The sequence below is a fragment of the Marmota flaviventris genome, chromosome 1 (genome assembly GCF_047511675.1).
Source record: "Marmota flaviventris isolate mMarFla1 chromosome 1, mMarFla1.hap1, whole genome shotgun sequence".
Lineage (NCBI taxonomy): Eukaryota > Metazoa > Chordata > Mammalia > Rodentia > Sciuridae > Marmota > Marmota flaviventris.
The window spans coordinates 105,052,606-105,076,664 of NC_092498.1; the positions used below are offsets into that span (position 1 = coordinate 105,052,606).

A 24,059-nucleotide genomic window follows, 5' to 3' on the forward strand; every position below is an offset into this window, starting at 1 on the left:
GAGGATTGTAAGTGTGGGGCCAGCCTCAGCTATTTATTGTATCAGTTTAAAAAGGGCTGGGAATGTAGTTCAGTGGTAAAATGCCTCTGGGAGGAAGAGCATGAGAAGAAGATTAACATTAAACAGGGATCAGAGGTGGGAGGGAAAGGGAGAGAGAAGGGAAATTGCATGGAAATGGAAGGAGACCCTCAGGGTTATACAAAATTACATACAAGAGGAAGTGAGGGGAAAGGGAAAAAAAAAACAAGGGGGAGAAATGAATTACAGTAGATGGGGTAGAGAGAGAAGAGGGGAGGGGAGGGGAGGGGGGATAGTAGAGGATAGGAAAGGCAGCAGAGTACAACAGACACTAGGTAAGGCAATATGTAAATCAGTGGATGTGTAACTGATGTGATTCTGCAATCTGTATACGGGGTAAAAATGGGAGTTCATAACCCACTTGAATCAAAATGTGAAATATGATATATCAAGAACTATGTAATGTTTTGAACAACCAACAATAAAAATTATTAAAAAATTGTGATATTATATATCTGTCCATGAAGGACAATTTAAGTGATTTTCATTAGTAGTACCTTTCTAGAATTTTGCCTTATGTAGGAAGCCCTACTATTTTAGCTGTGCAATCCCCAGGGCTAGTCTTCAACCCACCCACCTATCCCAGAGGGCTGATGGAAAAACTAAATGAGATGATGCTTGCAAAGGCTTGCACGCAGGGCACAGACTGACTCACGCACAGGCTAACATCAGACCTGCTGGGAGGGGGTCCAGAAGAATGGAGTGGGGCTTCCTTTCTGGCTAATGTGCCAACACTGCTCCTATATCCCTGGACTCCGGAGGACACTGGTAACATACCTTTCCTGTACTGGTGATAGGCAGTCACCTCTGTTGTTGTGGACATGTTATAGAGGCTCATTTCAACTCCAGAACCATCACCAAATTCCATCAGCAGACAAACAGCCATTCCAGAAACCATGTGGACTCGAAATCCCAGAGTTGGAGGTGCCTGAGCATCCCTTTCAAGCAAGCAACAGATGGCAGAGGTCATGGCATTGTCCAGTCCTCTCGCTGGGATGGTCCCTGGAGGACACTGTGTGAGGGGACAGGGCATCTCTGGAACAGACATGGACTTGGGGAAGCTGGGGGTGCAGGAATCTTCAGGTAGAGGGCCCAGGGAGCTGGGGAAGAGAGGCAGAGACTTCAGATCTCAGAACAGTCTGATAGGGTCACAGGAATACAGCCCCAAAGAGGGTAGGAATGAGCCTCTTGGAAGTAGGAAGCAAGGTGTGGACAAGCCAAGGAACGACTTCATTAGCTGGTCCTCACAGTGCACTCTAGGCCAACAGCACCCGCATCACTGGACTCTTGTGAGACAAGCACCCCAGACCCACTGAGTCACAGACTAGGCTGGGCAGGAAGCTCCCAAGAGACTCTGAGGTCAGCAGAAATCTGAGAACTACTGTTCTAGCTGCAGAAATAAGAGTAAAATATAAATATTTTCTCTCTTCACTCAATGAGTGGAATTAAAAGATGGTGTCTTCCACAAGTCATGACTTGCTATGGTTCTGTACTATGGTTCTGTACACGTGCCATCATTTCCACATTCCCACACGCAGTCCCTGGTGCTATAAGTAAGTTGGGGTTTGGAAATAGTCTAGACTACTCAATCTTCAGCTTTCAATATTACAGGACTTCGATTAACGATTAAAAGCAGTTACAGGTGAAGCCCATGGTGTTGGTACAATTAGATAGCTGGCAGCACAGGCAAAAGGTAAAGCCCCACAGAGAAGAGAGGAGAAATGGCCTGAGTATCTTAACAGGAAATTTTCATGCTCCTGGCACTTCCCTTGTCTCACAAGTGCTGTGTGTGTCCCGTTAGAGACAAGTTCAGATGATCAGATTCAGTCTGGATAACTGACTGATCTGAAAAAACAAAGGGAACCATGGGACAAGGGACACTGATGGCAAAGGGTAGCCAGGTCTGTCATCCCTGCATGGTGACTCAAAAAGGCAACAACGAAGACGCTAAAGTCACCAATTGCCTGGGTAGTGACAGTGGGTGGGAAAGTGCACACCTCCACCAACCTCACCCTACCTTCTAGGGATAGTGGAGAGACAGGAAAGCCATCTCAGAAGAGCTGGCTGAGCGCTGGTGATCTGTGGGGACCCGGCTGCCTTGGTGGGGGTCCCCATGGTGACAGTCCCAGAGAGTGGTGCCTTGGCTGTGTCCTCTGCAAAGCACAGCAGTCCCATGTCACAGCAGTAAATCCCTGTCTTCAAGTTGCAGGGGGCTGCTGCAGAAGAGGTGCCCTGGAACTTAAAAGTTCAATGAGAAGGGAGGGCTTCTCCAATAGCCTGGCCTGGCCCCAGCACTGGATATTCTCCATAGTCAAAAACCAACTTAATAAAGATGACAGGATAGTGCACCCAGCAGGGACTGGCTCACACTACATAGGAGGCAGGTCTTATCAGGAATTTCAGGATCATTTCTTATCCATTCATGCTAAGCTGATAGGAATTCAGGTATTTTACATGACCTTCTACAATTGAAGCCAATAGCTCAGAAATGACACTCTTTAAGACAATAAAATTGTAGATTTTCCCTTATTGCAGTGACAAATTTTATTCATACCTTAAAACTGCTTGTGCAGTGTCCAAAGAACTTAGAAAGGCAAAAAAGGGGTCACTGACAAACTCCAAGGACAGTTCCCCAGACTCTCGCCAGTAGCTTTCTGATAAAGTTCAGTGTGGCAGGGATCAGACACCAACCTCACATAGACCAGAGAATGTGCCATCTGCTTTCCTAGGGGCATGCAGCTGCTGATAACAGAAGCTGGGGCCACAGCTGTTCCAGAGGTTCCCAATCACGGCAGAAAGTTTGTGAGGGGCTCTGATCATGAAAGAAAAGGCAGAATGAGAAGGAAATCTGGTGTTGTTTCTGTCATGCATTTGGTACCTGATTCTAATCATCCCAGTCTGCTGGAAAGACCCTTACTGTGACCTGAGGTCTATTTCCAGGAGTCCTTCCCAAAGGACCATCAGAGATATGATCTGCTCAGAAAGTAAACTAGACAGTGCTGGGTCAGGTGCTCCAGGAGAAGTTCTCATGATAGAAGGGAGCACATTTAGAGCAATTTACAAAAATCTGTGCCCACCTAAAACACTGCTTTGGAAGTTTCATGATGAGCAAATCACTTTCTATACATGCCCTGTCTGTCCTGTGGGGTCTGGACGTTGGCCTGGGTTGACTGAAAAGCACTGTAGTATATGGCCATAGGCTAGGGATACAGGCCTAGAGTTTTGAGGTTAAGGGTGGCAGGTCTTGGGTTTGAGCCCTGGGTGAGTGGGTGGGGTTAGTTGGCGCCTCAAGCCCCCATCCACATTAGTCAGCCTCTGGGGCCTTAACTCTATTTACTATCAGTGTTTGCAACATGCCAGAGCTCTGCAGGGAACAGACTTGCCCAGCGAAGAGAGTGAACTGTTATATTGGTTAAAATCAGAAGGTAGCACTGGTTCCTGAACTCTCATCATCTGCCTCCCTATGCCCTTCTCCACCATGGCCTTCCTTGAACTTTGGAGTTTAAGGTGCAGAACACATGCGCTGTTCTCTCCTTCATCTGAAACCTGATCTCGGGAACTTTTGATGGCCAGTCTTCCTGACCCTTCTCTTTTCCAGAAGGAATATCTCAAGTTAGTTTTGCCCTTCTTAGGAATGTGACATATTTTCTAATCTGTTCATCAGCCTGCCAACTTGCTTTCTATATTTATATTTTTTTAGTTCTTAATGTAGTAAGGTTCTTTTAAAAAGGAAAAATCCTGCTGTCTTAGTTGAGCTTCAGGAAAGAAGGAAAAGGGTACGTGTGCCTGTCAGTGTAAGTGTAATGGCCTCTGAGCAAGGGGCTGACATGGGGAGTGTCCTCATAGACAGCAGAAGGCAGACAACAGGTACTCCACAGACACCCTCACTCTGCTCAAAGCTAAGAGGCCTTCTGTTTCCGGAAAGGAAGGCCAACCAAGCACACTGTCCAGAGGTTAGCTCACCCAACCACCTTTGGTTCACTACCACTGCAGGCCAAGGAAGGACTGTGCCAGCCAAACGGTGGGTGGGAAATGGAGCCCAGAAGCTCAGCACAGGGAGAATGTCACCACTGCCCTGGTTGACTGCTCATTCTCAGGTCACACATGGGTGGCAGAGACAAGAAAGACATTTCCCAAGGCAGCCCAGAGGGAACACTAATTCTAGTTGAAGATTTCTCTTTAATTGAACAGAGTTACACTTTGGTTAATTCCTAAACAACTTGTTAAGATAAATTGAAATGCTTCAGCTCTTGAACCTACTGTCGGGGAAGACTACTTGGCCCAAATTTCGAAACTGGGGCTGTAGCAGGCACGTATTTACCCACTGTCCTTCCAATGCCCTTCCTCTGACACCATCATTCTGCTTTCTGTCTGTATGAATTAGACCTCTCTAAGCATCTCATAAAGAGGAGCAAGTAATATTTGCCTTTTTAAATGACTGGCTATTTCACAAAGCATAGCACTCGTGAGATTCACCTAATTCTACTCTTCAGGTCCACATGCTCTGCACCCATGAAATCTAGTACTTGCACCCAGCTAAGGCTCACTGTGTACTTCCCAGAGTTCCCTACAGTGACAGGAGGAATCTTATCTGAAATCACCTTGTGTAACCCCCAACACTCAAGGTTAAATTCATCATGCTACTTGGTCCAATTTTGCATACTAGTTCGAAGTTCCATTCTTTTTTTTCCATTGGAGCTAAGGGGTACATTTTCTAATCCACTCTTGGCTTGTGAAGCCAGCTTTGACTTTGACATAAGACTGGTTCTTTGCAAGTCCCATGCCATCTGCAATGTTCAGAAAAACCTGACTTAGCTATGGTTCATGGACGTACCTGTCAGCACTGTTCTCCCAACCACAAGGAGCTTGTGTTCTTTTGTTAATAGCACTTAATGCTTCTTTTCTAGTTGTTTTCAAAAAGCTCTGTGAGAAAAAAATAAAATAGTGTCAGAGTTGCTTATGACAACATCTGGGAAAGTAACAATCTCCACTCACAAAATAGCACTGATCTCTGATGCATGCCAGGTACTGCCCTGGACTCTAGAGAAAAGGCAGCAAGGAGGACAGATGGGCTCTGTTCCCCAATGCTGCCAGAGAGCACAGAGGGCGAGGGTTAGAGTCAGGTGGTTTGGGGGGCTGTTACCAAAAGGCTACTCTGTGGTGAGACATCTGAATGGAGCTGAAGAAAGCTGAAGCTGCAGGAGGATGCCTGTCCCATTGGAGGAGTGTCAAAGAGTGTGGTGGGCTGCAGTGACCTGAGGGTAACAGGACAGCCCAGGAGGTGACCTCAGAATAAGTGGAGGATGGGAGTGGTCAGATGGAGGACACAGAGCTTCATTCTGAAAGAGGTGGAGGGCTCTGGGCACATGTGTCCTCATCAACCTCTGCTACAGAAGCATCAGTCTGGCTGCTGTATGAAAAAACAATGGGGAATGGAAGGCAGGGGACCCATTTGGATGGAGCTGATAGCAGCCCACCTAGAATAGCCAAGGAGACAGTATTGGACAGATGCCTGTGAAGCTAGGACAGATGGACCGGTTGCTAGACTGAGAGAATGCCGGAATAACAATGTGCTTGACCTAAGCGTAGTCAGAACTTGGGCCTGGGAGTGGGGGTTGGTATGCCTGGAATCCATCAGGCCATGAGGCCTTTACCCATGAGGATTTGACACCTCTGCTTTGACCCATGCAGCTCTCCTTGTAATAAAACTACAATTCCTCTGTGACTGGGACAGCAGGGAGTTACCTACAGCATGGGAAGGAGTCAAAGCTGGCCACTCATTTGCCCCCACACAGAAAGCTCTGTCCCCAAACAATACCCATTGTGAACTTACATATGGAAAGCAGTCACCATGCCTCAGATTGAGGGCCCAGAACTTCATTTTTGCTTCTTGACATTTTTTTTTAAACCAGCATTTCCAGGAAATTAACATTGGTATAGAAGTTGGCTCTTCCCCTCTCTGGAACATGCACATGGAACTGTACAAGCACTGACTTTCCAAGTATTTTACAGATCTGTAACTGCCAGCTTCCAGATGCTTCAGCTCCCAGGAGAAAATTCAGGAAAGCCACATTGGAGGCTGAGATGCCAACTCACACCTGGTTACATGACAGCTCCTGTCTCATCTCTTCTACAGCAAGAACAGGAATACCCCACCCAGTGCAGGGCCTGGGCTGATCCTGGCCCTTTCTGAAAATATCCAACCCAGAAACCAAGGCATTTCCACCTGTCTGCAAATGCTAACAGGCAAGAGGAGCTGATCAGCAAAGGAGAGGGATCCACAGAGCCCCAGAAGCCTCCAAATCCCCCTTTTAGCTATTGTTTCTCTCTGTAGTTCCCAGAACAGAGAGTCTTTTCTACAGATTTTATTTTTTTCACAGAAGCTAGTGTCTAAGACAATTTTAAGGCCTAGATTTATCTTCCAACTTTAACTATTTACATGAAATATCCAGAAAAAGCAAATATACAGACACAGAAGGCAGGTTAGTGGTTTCCAGAGGGGAGGGGAGGAGAGGCCAGGAGTGACTGCTTAATGAGTATCAGGCCTCCTTTTGGGGTGATGAAGTGCTCTGAAACAGACAGTGATAACTGTAGCACAACATTGTGAATGTACTAAATGCCACCAAATTACACATTTTAAAATTGTTTGATGGTTCTTGGGAACCTGAGGCAGGAGGATGGCAAGTTTGAGACCAGCCTTTGCAACTTGGTGAGGCCCTGTGGCAGAGTAAACAATAAAAAGGGCTGGGGATGTAGCTCAGTGGTAAAGCAACTCTGAGTTCAATTCCCAGTACCGGCTCTCCAAAAAATTGTTAAATGGTTTTTGAAAAGAGAGAGAAAAGTAAGAAGAAAAAAATAAAGGAAAATATAAGTTGCACTTCATATTAAATAAGAACACAGCTATGAAAATATTGATAAACTCTCTGATAACTATTGAAGTTCTAAAATTACATGATAGCTTCCTAAATTTAGTATAAGAAATCTCTGAATCTACTCTGATTATCTTTTTAGCTTAATTTTTTTATCACAGCTCTTCTCCACATATTTTACTTCAAATATTCCTCCAAAAATATCGTGTTTCTCTTTGAAGTCAATGCCTTTTCCAAATTCTGCTTTCATCTAACCCTTGTTCATCCATCAAAGTTCAGCCTTAGTATTCACTACCCCCAGTCTCCAAGAGGAGGTGTTACCCTCTTGGGCTCCTTGTAGCCTCTGGACACAGTTCTTTGGTGATATTTTTCATGGGCATGGTGTTTCTCTTCCTTTCTTGGCCATGAGTTTCATGAGGGCAGGGCCTTTTCCAGTTCATTCTCAGGATCCTTGGGTCCTCCACTGAGCATGGGGAGAGGTGCAATACCCAGAGTGGCTGTGGTCTGAATCAGTGCAGTGCTAGGCTCAGAAGTCCTGAATCTGCCTCCTTCAAGAACACAATCAAGATGCTCACATCTCCAACAGAATTCAGAAAGTGACAAACTCCAAAAACCGTGCACTCCACATACCTGAAGGTGCTATGACAAAGAGGTTATGCTGATCATCTGCAGGGGTTATCACCATGCCTGAGGCAAGTACAGAGTGTCCCAATGTATGAACATGAGCAGTACGACTAGGAAAACCACATACAGGCACCTCAAACAGCTGGGGTTCAAGCCTGCTGGAGAAATTCCACTTTCCCTTTCTCTTAGTCTTCCATAATCCATAAGGTTCTACTGAAATAGTAGACCTGATGAGATGTATTTACTCCTTTTATGTTGGAACTAGAAAATTGAATTTGTTTCTTAACCTCATAACATTTAAACTACCAACTATGACTTTAATTCATTGTAATCAGTTCCACCAATAAAAAGAACTCTTCAAATCCTCTGGAAGTTAAAAAGACATATTTGATTTTCCTCTTGTAGCAGAAGGATTTTTAAAACTCCATGCAGAATCTTAACTTTGCAGGACATGAATGAGCCTGTAACTAAGCCCCATCAACAAGTTGCCCTGGATCATGACTTCCTGTGGCCTTCACTTGAGCATGAACTGGCAGTCTGCTGAGGCTATGGAGAGGAAACTGCCAGAAAGCAGTGCAGAGGGTGGTCTCACAGCAGGAACTAGAGAGCCCCTTGGTGCACATTTCAGTATGGAGACTCCCAGAACTCTGATGGTCAAGTTCTGAAGGCATCCATCTGTGCTGACAGCTGAGGTCCAGGTGGTGGGGGGAGGGAGAGGGATGCATCAAGGCACAGAACCATGCCAGACTTATCCTGTTAGAATATGTACAGGTAGGGGTTGGGCACTGATTGACTTGGTCTTGTAAGAAGTAGCAGAAGATAGTATTTAGTTTTAATTGGGATGTAAGATCCACTTGAATAGTAGCCATTTTAATTATATCCCTTCCCTTTGTCCTCCCCAATTTTAAAATTAGCTAATTGCATAGATTGTAACCCTGAGATCCTCCTATCAGGACAAAGGGAAGCAATGCGTTAGGGATGAAAGCAGGCTGACTGCCCTCCTGGAACACTTACTAGCCAGGTATCCCAACACAAGTAAAATTTGCCTTGCCCACTCATTTTGGACCACTTCCCGGCATGTGTTTGATTTCTTGCAGCACCTGGGTATTTCTAACAGTCTGTTGATTTTGAAGCTCCACAGGTGACCCTGCATAACAGATCTTCACCAAGTGCTCAAGAGGCATGAGGTCTGTTTGCCCCTTGTGTAAGTTGCAGGTGGGGACTGGGGGTGGGGTGGTGCTGAGGACCAATAAGAGTCATCAGATGGAGCTACTGGCATTGTTAACATGAGAAATGCAGGTCCTTCTTCTTCCATCATTGGACTCATAAGACTATCATTAGACATTCACCTTTGCTTGCATGGAAATGGAAGGTCCCTCAGAGTTATACAAAAGTACATACAAGAGGAAGTGAGGGGAAAGGGAAAAATAATACAAGGGGGACAAATGAATGTCAGTAGAGGGGGCAGAGAGAGAAGAGGGGAGGGGAGGGGAGGGGAGGGGGGATAGTAGAGGATAGGAAAGGCAGCAGAACACAACAGACACTAGTATGGCAATATGTAAATCAATGGATGTGTAACTGATGTAATTCTGCAATCTGTATATGGGGTAAAAATGGGAGCTCATAACCCACTTGAATCAAAGTGTGAAATATGATATATCAAGAACTATGTAATGTTTTGAACAGCCAACAATAAAAAATTAAAGAGTTTCAAAAAAAAAAAAAGCATTCTTTCTTGAGAACCTCCAAAATACCTTTTTGAACTTTATTCCTAGCCAGAAGTGAAATCTTAGAATAGAAGGGCTTCCAAATATGAACAATGCAGATTGAATTCAAGTTCATTTTCAACACAAATGCTGTTGGATGTACTACGCATAAGACAGGGAAAGTCTTGTAATGTTGCCTCCATAAAGAATTTGAAAAAAAAATTAACTCCAGAGTAATTTTTCCCAAGGCCAGCAGACAATCGGGGAGCTTCCCCAGAGAACTGGCTCCTGGAATTTGAAACACAAAAGCACCAATTCTGGGTTGATTTTGTGTAACTGGAGTCAAAAGCATTGGTTAAAAGCATATCAGTCCAGGTAGTTTTTGTTCTTCTTCCTGCCCCACCCCCAGTATGGCAACCACCCTCCACCTTCCCCATCCTTAGGATATCCCCTGTGTTCTCATTTCTATTGACTGCCAGTGCCTGTCCCCTTACCCCAGCCTTTAGACCCCATCTCTGTCAGTCCTCTGACAAACAGGTATCAATGAACTCCTGTACTTCCAGGTAACTAGAACTTTATTAATAGGGACTTCAAAGAGCTTCCCCACACCCCTCAAAGAAAACATGCTTCCTGTGCTCTCAGCCGCTAGCAGCCTTTTCTGGTTGGAGCATTCTGAGAGGGAGTACCACCCCCATCTGTGAGACTGGACCCCACCTTGCCTGAAGGATGACCTCCCTTCCTACTTGGGGAACAGCCCTGAGAAAGAAATTTGGTAATACAGGGAGAGATACTGAGTCCCAAAGAAAGCATCCTTGAACTATTAAAATGTAGGAAACACACATGAAACCACTGAAATACAGAAAGTGCCCATGAATAATTGCAACTTCTGAGAAACTGTTATGGTTTTGAAGTGAGGTATCCCCCAAAAGCTCACATGTGAGACAATACAAGAAGGATCAGAGAACTGATTGGGTTATAGCCTTAACCTAATCAGTGAATTAATCCCTGATGGGTTAAACTGAGTGGTAACTGGAGGCAGTAGGGCTGTGGCTGGAAGAAGTGATTCATTGGGTATGTGGCTATAGGGTATACATTTTGTATCTGGAGAGTAGAGAGTCTCTCTCCCTCCTCCTTTCCCTTCCCCACATCTTTGTGGAATGAACCCAAGGGTGCGATATCTCATTTTTATTTTTTATTTTGAGACAAAACCTTGCTAAGTTGCTGAGGCTGGCCTCGAGCTTGTTATCCTCTTCCCTCAGCCACCCCTGAGTCACTGGCCTCTCTCTCTCTTGAGTTTGCCCCCATTCTCCCTTGAATACATAATTACTTTTCCAAATAAACTTCTCTCTATGCCTTTAACTGGTACATTCTGAAATTCTGTTCTATCATCTATGCTAAGATACCCATTGGTCCTGAGTCAAATTCTCCTTTCTTTCTGGGAACTCCTAGGATCATTCTTCAGAGACATTTCTTCTCCCATGATAGCCCCCCTCTCTACCTGAGGCACAGCCCCATTCTCCACCTGAGGAACAATCCACTCCCCATTTTGGGAACAACTCCATTCGTCACCTGGGGAACTGTCCCACCTCCTACCTGAGGGACAGCCCCAATCTCCACCTGAGCTGTAGTCCCCCTCCCCTGGGCTGAGGCTGCCTTCTCCACATTTCTTTTCTGTGGAGCTATGTTCTGGTTGTCACCACAGAATGAAAACTCTATAACTTAGGCTTGTTTCTTGGGCACAAACATGCATGATGGGAACACAGTACCTGATAAACTGCTGGAATACACAGGCTTTCCAAGCAGCATGGTGCACACGTACTGTTCTCCGGAAGAAAAGCTACATTTCCCCGGACATAGGAGCAGCTCGGTGTAAGGCACACCTTCTCCCTGGGAGCCCATGGTTGCAGCTTCTGGAACTTGAAGTTTCCTGTCATCCCTTTCAGAGCACAGGCAGGACAGCTACACTGCTCATTGCTCACCAACAGCATGGAATTAGCATGGGTATCTAGAGAAGGAGAAAAGCATATTTGGAAGGCGGCCATGTGCAGGGAGATAAAAGCAGAAACAAAGACTTGGCCTCTATGCCAGGTCAAGGCTTCCCTGGACTATAGGCTAATTAAGAAGACTGGACTCCTTGGGATGCATGCTGACATTAGGTGTAACACAGTAGGCAATGTCGGGAAGGCACTACTACTGGCCACACCAGGAAGATTGTCTCTGACAGAAATACACTGATAGTCCAACTCTAAAATGATGGTGGCAAAGGGGTCACAACTCAGGGATGTGTAGCAAAGGGGAGGAAACCACAGTCCAGAGGAACTGTGGAAAAGCAAAAAGGAAGAGCAATGAGGATGTCCTGAAGTTACAGCTAGGAGTACACACAGGCAATCTGGCTGTGACCACAGGCAAGCAGAAGGCCCAGGGGCCAGCCTCCACCTGGCAGGGGAAGAAGGGCGCTGTTGCCTTCCATGTGTGTGGAGAGCAGATGTAGGAAGATCTTGACCCATGTTCAAAGGTATTCATGATACCATTTCCTACTGTGTGAGTATTTGAATTTGTTCATAATCAAAGTTAAAGAAAAATGTTTCTGCTTCAGTTGGCCCTGCACAGAGCCACCCTGAGTGTGAAGCCAGACAGTGTCCCTGGTGCAAGAGTTTCCCTTTCTTCAGCCCGTTTCTCCCCTCACAGAGTCCTTGTCCCCAGAGCAGGAGGGTGGGACAAGGACTCTGTGAGGGGAGGTGGGACTGGAGGGCTGCAGAGGGGAGGGGAGCACAGTGCTGCTGTTCTGTTTGACCTCCAATTCTATAAGGGAACGCATAGGTCTATGCTCCTTTAACCCCAGCCTCTTACATGGACCAGAGGCACTCACAGGGAGAGGAAACTGAAGCTCTGCAGGCTGCTTTTGAGGCAGGAGAAAAGTTAAAATGAGCAAGCAGGAAACGTGGGCTCCTTCAAGGTCAACTTTCTGTGTAGCAGACTGAGAAACTACAGACACAAGCCAGGCCTCATCAAAGTCAGGCAAACTCCTGTGTATGCAGAAAAAGTAGCTGATAGTGAGACACATGCTGCCTAGTATCCAGACTCCACCACCATCACCACCAAAAACGGCACAGGAACCTGATTGGAGAAAGGGTATGTGAAGAGCTTGTGGACACTGAGTGTCTTACCCAGGAATGGGGAGGAGGTTAGCTTAACCCTAGAGATCTATATAAACCCTAGACAACAGCCACACTGTGGCATCCCTCCCTTGGGACCTCTCCCCTTTGGGAGCTCTGCTTTCTTTCCTTTGATTACTCTAATACATCCTGTTACTTTGCTCTCACCCTTGTATCTGTGGATTCCATTCTTGGAATTTGCAATACAAAGAACCCAGTCCCAGGTCCCATGCTACACTTTGAGTGGCAAGTTTTGGAGCTGCACCAGGGCAGGGCAGGGCCTGGCCAATAGAGGGTGATGCTTCAAAGTGGTATTTGTTAATTTCAGGGTACCACTTGGGCAGTATCACAGGTTGTCAGCTTCCCCTAGTTTTCCAGAACACTCAACTTTCTAGAACAATGTTGAATCCAGTTTAAACATTTGGAGTCAGCATTACAATTTACTATCAAGAATCCAGTGTATTAATATCTTGTGATAATAAACACTGGAGATAAAAACTTAAGGCTATGATCCTGTTCTTTAAAAGTAATTTAGGAGTTTGATTCAGCTGTCAACCACAGGATGGATGTGACCGCTCAGGTATGAAATCATTTCTTGAACTGGATATACCTGTGGGGGAAAATATTTAGAATTTTTTTGGAATTAATCAGAATAGTAAGTTCCTTTGTGTCTTCCAAAGTCATCAGTCTTCAAAACTACTGTGCTTCAGTGATGTGAAGAAAAGTCTGACCTGTTAAAACAAACTGATGTGTCCCTGACATTTTCTTTAAAAATTTAAAGTCAGTATTTTTTAGCTCCTCTTATCTATGAAATGCATAATCGAAGTTGAAAAAGTTATTTCTACTTAAAGGAATATGGAAATTAAATTTCAGTCAACTATTTTATTACTATTATCTAAAAAATTAACACTTGGGTCTGGGAATGTAGTTCTGTGGAAGAGTACTTGCCTGACATGCTGAAGGCTCTGGGTTCTATCCTCAATACTGAAAAACAAAAACAAAACAAAAAAACTGGAAATATTCCCTGGGTGAAGGAGGAACAAGAATGCCCTCTAGCCTCCACCCCAATACACATGGAACTTCTTAGAACATTAGCATTCCCCTTACTGGCCTCTGGAGGCCCCACTATATACACAGGGGTTCTCAGGGTTGGCCTCTGTATCCTTCCTGGAACAGAAGGTCTGTGGTGTGCCCCAGAGAAGGAGTTAAAATATACAACCCTGATCTATTGATTGTTAAGTTAAAAGCTCTGAAAACCACAAGTGCAAGATCACTGTGACCTTCATCTCTTTCTTAAAAGCAGAAGATGAAATTCCCATGTGAAAGATGCCCTTCCTATGCAAGCAATAAAAGCAACATTCTTATCACCAATGTTAAGGCCAAGAGAATCCTATACAAACAGGCTTGTTAAACTAACCCTTATCTTCCTGGTCTTCCTCAATAGCCTTGGCCTTATGACATTTCCAAAATTTGCCATTCTCTGTCCAACTGAATATGGAAGTCACTGACTAACTCTTCTTTAGGTCTTCATTTTCTTATGAGGGTTCCCAGGACACATAAAACTTGTATAAAATAAATTTTTAAGTTTTCCCCCTTTAATCTTCTTAGACCAGTTTATTTGCAGGCCCAGATAAGTCCCTAAGAGGATGGAGGTGCAGTTGTTTTGCTGCCCCTATAACAGTAACTTATATTTTTTGGGGTGGGGGTAGGGGTGAGGAGTACTGTGGATTGAACTCAGGGGCACTAGACCACTGAGTCACATCCCCAGCCCTGTTTTGTATTTTATTTAGAGACAGGGTCTCACTGAGTTGCTTAGCGCCTCACCATTGCTGAGGCTGGCTTTGAACTCACGATCCTCCTGCTTCAGCCTCCTGAGCCAGTGGGATTACAGGTGTAATATGTGTTTACTAAGATCCCACCCCACTTCCCAATGAAGGGAATCCTCAGGGGAAGAGCTGAGCCCACAGGCTTAGGTTCAGACATGTGTTCTAAACCCCAAGACCGCCTCCCACCATGGGTGGTGCTGCACAGAGTCCTTGTCTCCTCCTGTGGGAAAGGGTTGAAACCCTCCAGCTTGTGGGTGCCCTTGGCCAGGATTTGGTAGCCATGTCCCTTTCCCAGCACCTCACCCACTGGCCCTTGGCTGTAAGGAAGGCAAAGGCTGTAGCTGCACAGTCGAAGACTTCTATTCTTCTGAGCCTCTATAGGGGTCTGGCCGTACCAAGAAAGGTAGCAAGCGTCCTGGAGACACCTGAAGGGGTGGAAATAAATAGAGGGCCATTAATTTAAGCACCATTGTTTAATCATAACCATTCTGTAGCCATCTATATTTCTGTCACAGATTCCTTAAGCACAAAATTGGCTGCCACACAAGCAAGGAGCAACTGCTTCTAGGTGCACTTGGTCTTCCAAATTTGAGGGTTGTTTGCCAGAGTTCACTGAAATTCAGTTCCCATATGACTTGTTAAAAGCAGTCAGTTCCCATCTGTTAAAACCATGCTCACAGCCGGCATGATTGTGCACACCTGTAATGTTGGGAGGCTGAGGCAAAGGAGGATCACAAGTTGGAGATCAGACTCAGCAACTTAGTACAGAATTTAATTTTTTTTTAATTAAAAAAAATAAAAAGGAAGAATGCCTATGGGTTCAATTGCATTCTATTTTCTATTTTCCAGCTGTCCGCAGGCCTGGACTGCTCAGATGCAAAGAGCTGTCCCTCATGCTAAGCCCTGAAGCTGCCACCTTTCCAGGACTCCACTTGCTTCTGAAGTAGGATGGAAAAATGAGGCTAGGTAGAAAGGAGACAGAAGAAAACAGGGACTCAAACTTTAAGTATGGAAGCTCCATGAATACCTTCACTTTCACCCCTCAGGCCTATTTTGCTCCAGGTCTAAATTCTTAAAAGGGTCAATAAATTTTATAGTACCACAAGTCCAGTTAATTAGTGCCTACATATAGTTGTTTACAAAATGTATTTTTAGACGGATTTTTAAAAGTCTAGAGAGACATCGTTAAAGACCCATGATATGGTGCCCTCCAAGTGCTACATATTAACTAGATAGTGTCAACCAGAAGATTCTGAGAAGAACCAGACCACCACGGCCTGCTCTGTGCTCCACAATCCAAGGAATCGAGTTCATTAGCCTGATGGCACCCCCTTACATTTCTCATGTTTGCCTTTTACAAGGTTTCCTTTAAAAGAAGCCAGAGACCCCCAATACCTCACCCACTGATAAGTCCCTAAGAGGATGGAGGGGAAGTTGTTTTGCTGCCCCAAAGCATTCCTCCCTTTGAATGCAAATCCTGCACTATTGCTGAATAAATCTCCTTGCTTCCCTGAACAAGTCTCTATTTGTGCCTCTTTTGATGCACCCTGAAATTCCTTTCTATAGTGTAAGTAAAAAACCTGCCAAAGCTGAGCTGAAGTGCTCTTTTCCCTTCTGGGACCTCCTCAGACCTCATCCGGTGACACTCCCATCTCATGCTTCACCTTCTGTGGATCTTGCAGTTCACTCTCAGGCTGAGGCCACGTTCTTGTAGCCCTGTGTGGATTGGGCAGGCTGTAGACAGGAGCAATGCCAGTTCGTGGTCACGTGAATGTGCAACACTGCCAACACTTTGGGGTACACCCTGAAATCCTCCTTAATCTTTACAGAAAATTGGAGAGGATGCTGCAGTTTGGATCTTCAGTGTCTCCCAAAGCCCAGTGAGATGAAGTCATGGTCCCCAGAGTGGCACAATGGGGAAGCAATGGAACCTTTGAGAGGTGGGGCCTACTGGGAGGTCTTTGGGTCATTGGGGGTGAGTCCTCAAAGGGGACTGTGGGACCCAGGTATTTCTGGCTTCCTACTTCCTGGTCACGAGATTAGGAATTTTGCTCTGCAACGTGTTCCCTGTGGGCTGTGCTGCCTAAAAGTGACAGGGTCAACCCATCAGGGACTGGGACCTCCAAAACTGTGAGCAAAACAAAATTTTCTCTTTATAAATTGGTTATTTCAATGCCTTACTGAAGGCAACAGAAAATTAACACAGAGTTAAGAGCAATTACTTTGTAAGAGGGGATTGTGGAGGCCCAGGTGGTTGAGTTAATTTGTCCAAGTTCATACCAATTTGTAAGTGGCAGCACCAACATTTACACTGGTCCTTAAGCACCCAAAGCCAATTTCAGGTCCATGCCATCTTCTACCTATGTTTCCTGCAGGTTCTTCCAGAGTTCAAGTTGCAGTGCACAGTCAGCCTCCGGGTGTTATCTGCCTTGGCACAGTGGTGCTGACTTCTCTGGGATACCTTAGGCCTGGAAGACTTTAGCCACTCTCAGTTTATCAGATAGTTGTTAGCACCAGGTGCCTGGTCCTTGCCCTCCAGGCTTTGGCTCCTCAAAGCCTGGATAATCTGTATCTGACACCTAGTCAACAACCTTAAGAAGATCTGTGTACAGCAAATGAAATATCCCTGAACTAAGATGCAGGTACCCTGGGTTCTGGTCGTAGACAGAAACTGATGGTGTGATTTGGGTTTCTTGTCCATGTCAGCTCCCAGCTGCAGAGCAGGGCTGCAATGGAGTAATGGAAACCTTTACTGGCCTCCGGTTTCCACATGGGCTATTGTGCCCATGTAAAGAACAGGCCCCACATCTGCCTCTTCCTAGACAGAGCAGTTACTCCACCTCTCTGACAGCCTCCTTCTCCTTGTCCTCCTCATCCTGCTCCGTAGGACGGGAACGACAGGAAATTATTTCATGAGGCTGCCGCCAGGATTGTCATTCTAGAAAGCTGCTTGTGTTAAGTGTTCAATAACAGGCAAGTGTTATCCTCATTTTAACATCCTAGGTTCCCTCTCCCATGAAGATGCTTTCAGTTTTGCAGTATTTTTAATCTCTCTCTAGGATGTCTATGAAATCTAGAAGACATATATTTTAATTTCGTCAAGGCTTCTACAAGCTTGGTTCTTGATGCAGTAACCAAGAAGCTGCCACTAGAGGGCAGACGAGCACCTTGCATATTTAAAGAGAAGCATAAAGCTAAACTTTGAAGATGAAGATGGTCACTAAGTAGAAGACCTCTATAAGCTACTGAATAATTCCAAGGATTTTCTTGTCTTACTTTAAGCATGCTTAAGTTCCAAAGGCCAGGAAAATGGGAAATGAAAATGAAAGAAATGGGAAAACTTTGGAAACATGCAAATCATACTACCAAATCTGAAGGATTTCTGCAAGGATTTGGAAAGCAGATAAAACTAAGGGAAAAGCCAACCTAACTTTTATCCATTCTGTGGATCCTACAGGCCACAGATGAGGAACTCTTCATATACTACTATGAATAAAGGGATAATCTCTTCTAATTCCTTGGCTGATAACAGTGAATGTCAAATATGCCAACCAAGGCTTGGGGAGTTGGCAAGAAGTGAATTTGGGATAAAAGGAAAGATAATTAAAAAAAAAAGTCAAGGAAAAAAATCTGTAGATGAAATTGGCCAATCTTTGGCAGCAGCAACACAATGCAAAGAAATTTCCAAGCATATATGTGGCCAACCCAACAATCTGGGCAGCCTAATTGTCCTGATCACAGGTTGCCTTGGTTTCTTTAGTAAAATGATGGAGGGGATGCAGAAGCAAACAGTAAGGTAAATAAGGCAGGAAGGCAAATATTTCCTAAGGTTATTGCTTCACTGTTGTCTGTAAGGACCCCATGGAGAGTACAGATGGGACAGCTGTTCAGATTCTCAGGGTGAGAACCCTGGGGGAAAAGAGGTGAAGCATCCTGCTAAGGTCCCCTGCTAGGATGTGGGGTACACTCAGGACCAGTGTTCTGACTCTGAACTCACAGCATTGGGGTACCTGCCCACCTGGACAGAGTCTATGGAAAAGGTATCTCTCCCTCACGCCAGGTCCCACAGCCAGGTCACCCCACTGTCCCAGACCTGGGGAAGGGATTGTGGAAGACATTAGTTCCACATCTTGCCACCAGCAGAGAGCTGATGGCAGAATATGGTGTGAGGTCACAGGGATTCAGCCCATGTGTCTTATATCTTAACCCTCTTGCCCACACCCTGTGTGTACAGAATGCTGCGTTGAAGCCTGTGACATTACAAACTCTGCCACCAGCTGCCTGCTGGTGACATGATGTGACACTAACAGTGTCCTCTTCTGGTAGCAGGTGGGCCTGGGAATGTGGTGGGCATCTTTGACAGGAAGAGTAGTTGGCACTGCTCAGTTATGAAGGCAGCCTTAGAAGAGTCCTCTCAGATGCCTTCAGGGATGTATCCATTCCCAGCTGCACCTGCTGCTACAGTAGCCCTCATCCCCCACCTCCCCACCAGAGTGAGCCCAGAATGTCCTTTAGATCATTTTCCCAGGAACAACCCTAAGAGTTTTGAGGATCAGAATGCCACATCAGAGCACAGACCCTCTTGTGGCAGAGAGGAGGGAAAGTAGAAAGAATCTGGATTTGCCTAATTAACATACCAAGTGTCTGTTTTCTTTGGAGTCAATCTTTGTGATATCATAGGCCAATCACAGGTGTCCTACTTAGAACATCACAAAGACAGCTAAACTTTAATTCTAGATATGTACAATTCTTCAATCTGGGCAACTGCTTTAAACGCCCCCCCCACCACCACACACACATTTTTTTAAAAAAAGTAAAACATTTCTTTTGAAAGTAACATTTCTGAGGGCATACTGTGTAGTCCAGATTATCAAGCCCCTAGAGAACTGCCCTGGCTCACCTTTCCTGGCCATCACAAATGCCCTTGGCCTTCACCTCACCCATGCCTTGTGTCGGCCTGTCTTGGATACAGTGGTAAGGACGCCAGCTTTCTCCAACATTTCCTGGAAGACAGTGAAATGGGGGCTTCAATGCTTCGAGCTTCTTCACTGGAACCTCACATCAGGACACATGTCATACATGGAGAAAAAAATACACTTCAGTACTATTTTCCTAATCTGAAACAGCTTTTGTTCTCCCAATCCTTTTAGACAACTTCTTCTGAGGCATGATTTAGATAGGGATCTTTGTGTGGCTGCCTGAAACAGATCACTCCTTACAGGAGAGGCTATACATGAAATCTGAGAGAAATCTGATAATAAAAAGAATAGGACACCTTACAGAAGAGTATTCACAGGGCAGACTTGCAGGGAAGGAGCATCCTAGGTTCGCTGTCTACTCCCACAGCTTGCCTCTCCCTCTACATGGACCCTAGGAATGAGCTGCTCTCTGTAGCCCTCAGCCCATTTCCTCATTTGCAGTTCAAAGGGTGGGATTATGTCCTATTGGTTATAAAACATTCTTTTTATTTCTTTTTATAAGGCATTTGTTAGTTCTTAATTCTTTACATCAACATTTCATAGAAATGAGGGAAGAACACCCTGGGAGGACAAGGAAAAAGCCTGTAGGATTTGGCCCTGGGCAAATTTGTCTAAATCCTATATTTGCTAGAAATTTACTGCAGCTCCTCAGACTGACCAGTGAGTAAACAGCCCAGAAGCCTCATGGGCCACACTTCCCAGGAGACTGTCTTCTTATCACCTCTCCTTGCCATATCAGCTCCTCTAGTTTTCTCCCCACTATGTTTGCTGAGCATAAATCCCAGAGATCTGGGGACATGTATTGTTAGTGGCATACTTTCAAATGTATTTGGGCCCAAGGATGGACAAGTTGCCAATTGCAATTTGTTTGTAAGCAAACAAAACCTCTAAAAAGCCCTGCTGTTTGCTCTGACACCTTCCTGTCAAATCTAAAGGCTCATGTCCAAAGAGAGTTCCTAAGTAAAGACACCTGCCTCTGGCACCCACATCTGCAGATCAGATATCAATAGCCCACCTTGCTCTGTTGCCTCCCCACCCCCACCCAGCCTTGGGGCTGGACGTAATGAGAACCATGACCTAAATTCAGTGAGTGAAGCCAACATTGCTAATCAAAGACACTGGGAAGTGGTGAAGAGCAAAGAAAGTAACATAATTGGGAGAAGAAATGTGACTGCCCTGTCCTGAGTAAGAACCCCAGGCACTTGGAGCTAATGGAGCTTAAATGAAGTAAATTGAGAATTAGCTTCCCCATCAATGGCCAGTCACGGTAGTCAAATGAAAGAAATCAACAGCAATGGTACAGAGCATTTCCATCATCACAGAATATCCTGGTGGCCTATTCTAGGCTGGGCAGCTCCTCTCTTTCCTGGCAGTGCTGTGGGCATCCCATCCTCAGAAAGGGTGAAGCCAGGGAATGGAGTTACCCAGACAGCCATATCCTCTGCCTTTTCCTCGTGACCTGGGGTCTGCTGGACACTTTGTTAGTACAACATGGAGCCCAATACAGAGCCAAAGTCATACTGTGTCACTCTTGAGGACAGAGAGACATATCACTTAAGGTTAGAACTGGACATGATCAAGTGAGCTGGAAAACATCATGTGGAGTTCTAGAAATGACTTTGATAAAGGGAGAAAAAGGGACAAGAAAAGAAGTTCTTTTTTTGCACAAAATTCATGTGCAGGGACAGATACCAGCTCCCCCACTTCCATTCCCCCACCTTGGAGAAAGCAAGAAGGAGCTTTGGGAGATCCTTCGGGAAGGCAGAGAATGGAATAAAACTATCCTCTCCCCTTCACCATGGGTAAGCATGGAACAAAAGCTTAGAATTATTTTTAAACCATAGACTTTGTATGTCAGATTTAATACTCAAAATTTTTTTATCCTGCTTCTTGAGTAATAATTTATCCAATCACACCCTGCCTTACTGCACACAAAACTTAGGGTGTTTAGATGTTTATAATTTAAAAGATAAATGGATACTAGAAGGTGGGTAACGTCACCTGAAGAGTTTCAACATCTAAGAAAAAAGCAAACAGGGTTGTTTAGAGGATTCAGTGAATTACAAAAAAAAAAAAAAAAAAAAAAAGGTAGCTGCTGCTGTTTCAACTGAATAGGGTTCTTGCTAAAATGAAAAGGTGAGGAACTGTTCTCCCATGTCATGGATGGCATTTAATGATTTGGGTGAGTATATTTGCAACTTAGACAATGCATATGTAAAACATACAGGGGGAAATTAATTTTAGAATGATGTTTCTCATGAGTAATCAACCTTGCTTCTCAGGTCATAAGCCCAGGCTCTGATTATTATTACCTCATGACCTTCATGCCTCAGTTTCTTACCTTCAAATGGTATTTCCTGGGATGGCACTGACTTTCACTCCATAAGGGTCTTAGCAAATTGGCAGTCACTCCATTTCTATTACATTCCTAGAAGCACCTTGTCCAATGAGGACACTATTGTCTATCTTTAGATACTCTGAATCCTGCACAGCAGCCACCTCACCTTCAGAAGCACTTGAGGTCCCAACACACAGAGTACCAAACACAGCACCAGGGCCAATTTTTGGTAATGAAATTGTGGCATAAATAAATAAGGGAAAGATCTTGGTAGAATGTGCAACTTACCACTTGCTGAGCCAATCCCTGGAGTGGATTGCACCAAAGAGAATAGGGATAATGCTCCAATTAGCACCCTCCACCCAGGTCCCATGGGTCCTCTTGTTCAGCATCAAAATCACAGATGGCTTTAGGCAAATGAGTGCAAGCAGGAGAATGGCTAGAAGGGGGTTCTGAAGCACAGAAGGGAACTGGGCTTCCCTTGTCCATGGCCAGAGCAGGGAGCCTTCCCAGTCCCCACCCCACCCAGCAACTGGAGCAATCAGCCAATCATGAGATGGACCTGGGAAACAAACATCCTCCCCAGAGGGGGTCTGGGATCTTATGCCCTCCCAACATTTTCTGGGCTGTTTTCCCTAACATAAATATGTCCCAAAAGGTGCTAATTTTCAGGGAAAAGGGTGTTAACCATCTTTGAGGCTCAACAGTAGCTCCACTAAACATGGTTATAACATGACTTTGTGAAAAAATAGCTGGGTGCCTTGTAATTTGTAATGGAGAGACACCAGAGCATTTTGAAGGCCATTTTCAAGTTAGTAAAAGCACAATTTTGTATAGCAGGGACTAAAAATGAGCATTCAGAGGCTGTGGGTGTGACTCAGTGGTAGAACATGTGTCTAACATGCTCAAGATCTTAGGTTCAATCCCCTGCACCAATAAACAGGGACAAAAATGGTAATTTTGTCTTATACAAATCATAAATACTTGTTGGATTACAAAGGATGCCCATTTCATCTATAATCATGCATGCTTCCCATTGGCTTCAACATAAATATATCCATAGCTCAGTCTATCACATAACTAACACCTTGGTAAGTTTCCCCCAGATGCCTTTGGTCCTTCAGCCATTTGGAATGTAGGAAGGGCATCAATGTCCTGTTCTCTCTGCAAAATCACATGCTGCAACTCCACGGGAGGGGAGGGCTGCAGTTATCACAGTAGGGATCATCTTTTAGGATTTCAGGGTTCAGTGATCACTTTATCACTTCGATTTATTTTGAGTGGATAATTAAATAACCACCTATGTTGTCCAATACATTTGCTAAAAAAAAAAAAAAAAAAGAAGAAAAAGAAACCAACCAACACACACATACACACACACTCTCTGGGGGAATTTATTAGGTTCTGAAGCACATTATTTTTTATTTTTAAAAAATTGTTCTAAGTAGTTATAGAAGAATGCATTTTCAAACATTGTACACAAATGGAGCACAACTTCGTATTCCTCTGGCTGTACATAGTACAGAAAAGAATCACACCGGTAGTATAATCATACATGTAATAATGTCCATCTCATTCCACCATCCTTCCCACTCCCACACCCTCTCACCTCCCCGCACTTCCCTCTGCCCAATCCAAAGTTCCTTCATTCTTCCCTACCCACCCCTGCCCCCATTATGGATCAGTATCCACTTATCAGAAAAAACATTCAGCCTTTGGTTTTGGGGTTTGGCTTATTTCACTTAGCATGATATTCTCCAGCTTGATCCAAGTACTTGCAAATGCCATAATTTCATCTGAAGCACATATTTTTAATTTGATTTGTGAACAACTCTCTTTATCCTCTTGATTCCTGTGCTCACCCCCACCTGCCAGCCTTGCTTCCCCGCTTTTTTCTTTTTGTCTAGAGTGTTTTTTCCACATGGAGTGAACAAGTATTATTTGGTCCGACATATCATAAATTCTGATTAAAGTCTTCTTGAGAAACCTATGCTACTAGATCACGTATATAATGTGAGAATATGCATAACAGACTCACGGTAAGCGCCCCTGGTTGGGCATGGTTCCTTTAAGCTTCCCCCACAGAGCTGGGGTAAAGTGGCCACTGTTTCTCTTGGTTATTTTAGATATGTTTAATAGGGAGGGAGGTTCACCTTTTGTCTTTGAGGACAAATAACATCCAAGAGTCACACTAGTATCACATTCCTGATTTGACAATATTACATGCTCCAGAGATTGGTGAAGCCCCAGATGGTGAAGCTGCTTTGGGTAACCTGTATGTGAACAGTGAAGGGTTAACCAGGAGAAGCTGCCTGCCAGGCCTTGCCCTCTTATGAGGGCTCCTTCCTTACACTCCTTGCCTCCTCAGCAGGATTTATTTGCAAAGAGTGAAAGCAGTGAACAAAGCACAAAAACACCAGGAAGAAGCTCAAGACCCAATGCTGGTTCCTGCATCTGTTTGGTGGCCTGCTTTTTATCCCCTTG

The 24,059-nt window shown here is 44.8% G+C and overlaps 1 protein-coding gene across 1 annotated transcript in view; it reads right to left on the bottom strand.

Moving 5' to 3' along the window:
• Pkd1l1 (polycystin 1 like 1, transient receptor potential channel interacting) overlaps positions 1 to 24,059 on the bottom strand; it is a 145,503-nt gene that overhangs the window by 120,887 nt on the left and 557 nt on the right. The window contains exons 2-8 of the mRNA XM_071608980.1: positions 19,159 to 19,261; positions 14,562 to 14,683; positions 11,044 to 11,282; positions 4,913 to 5,001; positions 2,770 to 2,890; positions 2,096 to 2,316; positions 856 to 1,178 (exon numbers count right to left, since the gene is read on the bottom strand). Coding sequence (XP_071465081.1) covers positions 856 to 1,178; positions 2,096 to 2,316; positions 2,770 to 2,890; positions 4,913 to 5,001; positions 11,044 to 11,282; positions 14,562 to 14,683; positions 19,159 to 19,202 — 1,159 coding nt within the window. The 5' untranslated portion in view covers positions 19,203 to 19,261. The remainder of the gene's footprint in view (positions 1 to 855; positions 1,179 to 2,095; positions 2,317 to 2,769; positions 2,891 to 4,912; positions 5,002 to 11,043; positions 11,283 to 14,561; positions 14,684 to 19,158; positions 19,262 to 24,059) is intronic.